At 32.4% G+C, this 5,255-nt stretch overlaps 1 protein-coding gene across 28 annotated transcripts; it reads right to left on the bottom strand.

Annotated features, from left to right (window-relative positions):
* Positions 1 to 733: 733 nt before the first annotated feature.
* LOC139862981 (probable prolyl 4-hydroxylase 7) lies at positions 734 to 4,819 on the bottom strand. Of its 28 annotated transcripts, none has more exons than XM_071851626.1 (8): positions 4,659 to 4,819; positions 3,661 to 4,300; positions 3,210 to 3,314; positions 2,725 to 2,958; positions 1,767 to 2,193; positions 1,559 to 1,598; positions 1,368 to 1,456; positions 734 to 1,279 (listed from the first exon to the last, which is right to left on the bottom strand). In XM_071851626.1, the coding sequence occupies exons 3-5, from the start codon at positions 3,228 to 3,230 to the stop codon at positions 2,095 to 2,097; spliced, it is 354 nt and encodes a 117-aa protein (XP_071707727.1). In that variant the 5' UTR covers positions 3,231 to 3,314; positions 3,661 to 4,300; positions 4,659 to 4,819; the 3' UTR covers positions 734 to 1,279; positions 1,368 to 1,456; positions 1,559 to 1,598; positions 1,767 to 2,094. The 28 variants fall into 28 exon arrangements, 22 of the variants coding, with proteins under 22 accessions (XP_071707727.1, XP_071707732.1, XP_071707733.1 ...); XM_071851631.1 differs by having other exon boundaries at positions 1,368 to 1,598; positions 1,767 to 1,855; positions 1,987 to 2,193; XM_071851632.1 differs by lacking the exon at positions 1,559 to 1,598 and having other exon boundaries at positions 1,767 to 1,855; positions 1,987 to 2,193.
* Between the last annotated feature and the right edge of the window lie 436 nt (positions 4,820 to 5,255).

The following is a 5,255-nucleotide window of genomic DNA, read 5'->3' as shown; positions in this document are numbered from 1 at the left end:
AATTGTTGAGACGGCCCTGGAAATGAGTATAAAATCATTATACATTTTATAAGTTGGAGCTTGTAATTAAAGAAAGATGTCAACTAAGAGTATGATCCAACTGTCCTACACACGTTAAAGTGACTACACTATGCAACAACTCTTAATTATTACACCATCCAACTGTCTAGAAATGCAATTGCATAAAGACATTAGAGTATCTAATAAGATGAAAGATAAATATCCATGATGATTGTTTTGCCTATGCAGATGGAAGCCAATATTAGAATACTATACACCTGAGTGTGAGTTATTGGACAAAATGAATGAAATATTATTTTGAATACCAGTGTTATGTGGTAACCACGACGGTTTCAGAATATTCATTAGTGAGCATTATACATTGCCTGTATTGAGTATTCATTGCTGAGAAATCATTCTACAGCTTTCATCCTCAAAACGTTTCATACAAACAATATAAATGAAACCCATAAAAGCAAAACTACAATCACGTGCTAATGTAAAACTTGTTATTTTACACCACTGTGACTATGCCCATGACCCTTTAAAAGGATGGAAATATGGAAAAAACAATCAAACGCATCTTATAACAATGCAACACTAATTTAATCTGAACACAAACTAAAAGTTTAATGATTTTGTTTCCAACTTATTTTGCATATCAGTTTCCACACCTAACTTGATAAGATTATGATAATAGAGAATAAGAACAGATGAATAAAAGTCAACGAAATAGTGGCTAAATGCTGATATTGATATTAATCGTGGATAGTAATAACAAGAATTGAGGGTTCGCGCGTTGCTGCTCTAAGGTTTATGTGATTTTAACGCTAGCTATCGATTTACACAGCACATTTTACCTGATGATTTTTGGGGCATACAAACTACAACGAAAAACAATTATATCCTACGCAACCGACTGTCATTTGTTGACATCCATACAACAACATAAACTATGGTTCAAATCCCAAATTGTCTTTATGTAAAAAAAGAAACTAAAAGACATTTGAATCCATCCTTTCTTTCTACAAACCTCGTTCGTTGTTGTTTGAAGCTATAAGTAGCATCAAGCATAGTCACTGATTTGTGTGACCGTTGATGTTTTTGTTGGCTGTTTCTTTTCGCGGCTGGATGCTAGGTTCCATTGTATATGATGCTAGGTTCCATTGTATATATATGTCATACAATGTAATCAAATATATGGGAAATTCATTGATTTTCCATAGGTTGATGAGTCTTCTTAAAGTTGAGATCAGCCAGGAGTAAAAAGTTAGAGCATCTGTACATTTCAAAATCACGACCAACATGAGTTCAAGAATAACAAAATATACTCGGATATTAATGCATAACAGAATAAAACACATTACCTATGTTTTGTGTTGCAGTATCATGCACAACTGAGAAACACCTTACACATAAGTCTACATGCTACTTTCTGATTAGAACTTCTTTTCTTCTAAAAGATCCAAATATGACAAAAATGTTAATCCTCGCTTACACATATCCGTTTTTTAGACATGTTAAATTTAGTTTTTCATTAAGGTCTAGAACAATATACCTGGAAGTTTTATTAATTCATCATTCTGACACAAGTGCACCTTGCATTGATATGGATGGTGATTGACCCACACAAAAATTTTGATTCCAGTAAAAAAGATGCATTTAAAATTATATTTACAATGACATCCCAAAACTATGTAACTAAAAGTATGCATAAAAGTTTCTTATTCGGTTTTTTCCATTGTATTTAAGATAGAAGTACTTACGGTTTGCCATCTTTGCCAGCGGCAGATCCTGCCATAGCATTTGGCTTCTTCAACCCAGCAGCCACTGTATCATCGAATTGTTTATGTAACTGTTGAAAAAGTAAACAGGCACACGAAGTTCTTATCTTCAAATAGAATCTTCACAGATACTTATGGATCTGGATCTGATGGAACAGTCACACGACCATTATAGCAACAGTTATGATAACGAACTTACGACCTTGGAAATATGACCTTAAACGCACTTCATACCAGAACATTGCGTTACAATGAGTACGTTGTGTGCAATCGATGAGTATAAGATAACTGAAATAAGATGCAAAAACAATTAACAAAAAAAATTACTAACATACAAAACATAATATACAAAGCATACCATTATTCTCTGAAGGTAACTCACAGGAGTTATTACAACTGCTCTCAATACCTAATATGTTAAACATAACAGATATGAATAAGCAAAGAGTAACTAAAAACCTAAAACTAATACATTCCAGAAAAAAGAATACATAAACTAACGAGTTGTAGGTGTGTGTGCACCAATGACTATCCGCGAATAGGATGCAGGATCACCAGTATTTATGATATAACATTGATTGCCTATTCGAAATTTGTCTAAAGAAGACAAAATTGACTTTAAAACTTGGAAAATGACATTCAACAGTAGCGACTAATCTCGCTCATTTCGCTTTATGAGCCATTTAAGTAGACAATATACAAATTAACAGAAAAGGGTAACTTATCCTAGAAACAGTTTAATGAGCACAAAAAATTAAATAACGAACATTGTGTATAGTAGGCGTTCTTCAATTTATATAAAGATAATTAAAAGACCTTATGATTCGGTAAAATCAATTCCGACAAAAACAAAACCGGTTTACCCATCATGGATCGATGGATCCGTGACGTCAAAGACTCAACTGACCAAATTTTACCCAATTTACCGTATAAAGCTTACCTCGGATTCAGGAAACACCATCTCTCCACCTTTTTGTACATTAGGCAGATACATAAGTACGGTTGCAACCCTGTGACCACCAAATGCTTGATTTGCCTTGTCATGAAAGTAATCCCAATGTGGCTCGTTCTTTTGACCATTTTCATAATGTAATATTTGCATTGACTCTACATTTTCAATTGGAAGAAACGTCCACGCAGAAATCCTTGATTCAACACCCGCAACTACTTTATCCTTCAAAATCAAGATGTTATCAGCACATAAAAAATTCATATCTTGAAAAAACTCAAAATTAAGTATCTATAGACCATAGATCATCACAAATTCATGAACTTTTTGACAGGTAAACCCTAAAAGGCACAATAAGATGCACAATACAATAACTTTAATAACTGAATATCTAATGCAGTAATAAACTAAATTGATGAAAGGTTATTTTTACATACATTACATATAGACAGTAAGTAAGGAAGATTTTAAATGACCTGAGGTTTGTTAAGAAACATGTCAGAGCTTGTTCAAACATCGCTTTCTATACTTTTATCAGATTCATTGTCAGCAACCATAGATTTCTCGAGCTTATCCTTTGCCTGATCAACCATAAATCGTAATGAATTAGGAAATGCAATGGATTTTTAAAAGAGCTGTGTTTGAATAAAATAAAGTTAAAAACTTTCATTGCAGACATAAGAAAATCAAATACTCCTAAATGCAATTACCAATTGCATAAAGTCACATACAGTTGGACAACTCCAAAATTGCATCTTTCTTTCTTTCCTCTTATTTATTTATTTAAATTTAATTAATATATATTTATATTTATTTTGTTTAAATTTTTTTAAATCTAAATTGTTTTATTCTGATAAGGAGTACTATAGAATTTAATAAATATAAATACATGAATGAGATGAGATGAGATGAGAAATAAAAACTTACTAGTTGAATTAGATGATCACACTCTGTATCTGTTAAAAAGCTTCTATACAAAAATGCCATGTACAAATACAAATTGCACATACATAAAACTTACAATCAGTCATTTTTTATATAATCTATGTGTGAGTCAATACGACCCGTTAACACTTTTTGTTACTACGGTCATTTACATGTATAAAGTTCTACCAACAAATTGATATAAAATGATATATTTTATGCTCTAAAACACATCATTATGACTACAAAATCAAGTGGTGAATGTCCGTAATAACGAAGAAGAATTACCTCTGGTTTGTTCGAGGCTATTTACTGATCTTTAATGTGATATCGAGAGGTCCCAAAAAATCTGGGAAAATAATACAAATAAGCTAATTAAAAACATACTTCGAATATTTGATGCTATTAGTACAGTCTAAATGTTCTCTATGATTACTAAAGTCCCTCAACCTGTATGGGTTACCAATAAATTATCTACGATAAAACCAAACCCACTGTTCCAGCGACCTACAACCTCCGCGTGTATTACTTATTCATGAACATAACTACCAGCCCACTTGAGTAATCTTGTTTCAACCGTTCAACTATCATTCATAAATTCATCTTGTTTCATATATCAAGACTTGCATGTCCTCTCCATCTTCTGAAAATATACATGATCAATAACAATAATTATAAATATGCACAAATATAACAACAATAAAATTTCTTAACCAACAAATCTTTTGTAATAAGGGTACCCAATTAAACATATATACATGCTTACGGGTGATTTCGAATCATTTGTATAGATTTTATTAAAAACAGAAAAGCTAATCAAGATGCAAATTTAACGCATTCCGAAATGACATAGAAATCAAAAAAAGCAAGCATAAAATTTTTATCACCCAACATTTATTTATAAACAGAATAAAAGCAACCGATGTATGGTCCAAATTGTCATGTTTCACCAAACACTGCATTTAGAATTTAAGTAACGAAAACTATAAGAGATGACTTACAATGCATATGTATAAGCTCAAAGATGTTGCAAATTTTTCATCGCCAAAAGAGGTCAAATAACTTATTTCCTGTGAATATAAAACAACTTTTTACCCTGTTTATCTTACTTAAGAAAACATAAAATACAGATACATATAAGATCAACAATTAATCCAAAATTTAACAGCAGCCACTAAGAACCCTAATTCCCAGTGACGCTAAGAACCTAATGATGGCGATTTGAAGAAGAACAGAAAATTTGCACCTGTAAGAAAGAAGGTAGCAGATGAAGAAGGTTCTAGGGTTTTTTGTTTGTGTGTGAATGGTTTGAACAAAATAATGAAGAGAAAAGGTATGGAAAGAAGAAAGGAGGTGAGGTAGAAGGTAAGGGAGAAGCATGGCTCAACAGGAGGAGATGTCGTCGAATTTTTATAGATGAAGGGAAAAGAATTGTGTGGCTGAGAAGGTGAGCAGTGTTTGTTTGTGAGAGAGAGAGAGAGAGAGAGGGGGAAACGCTGCCCGATCAAATGGAAAGATTGTCACTTGTTATTAGTATGTGTAGTAAGAGGAAATCCATAAAGAAAGATTCTCTCCGTCCAAGCACACAGTGCTGAAAA

This window comes from Rutidosis leptorrhynchoides, chromosome 8 (genome assembly GCF_046630445.1).
Source record: "Rutidosis leptorrhynchoides isolate AG116_Rl617_1_P2 chromosome 8, CSIRO_AGI_Rlap_v1, whole genome shotgun sequence".
Lineage (NCBI taxonomy): Eukaryota > Viridiplantae > Streptophyta > Magnoliopsida > Asterales > Asteraceae > Rutidosis > Rutidosis leptorrhynchoides.
Note: the sequence above shows the minus strand (reverse complement) of the source record. Positions and strands in the feature narration are given on the sequence as shown.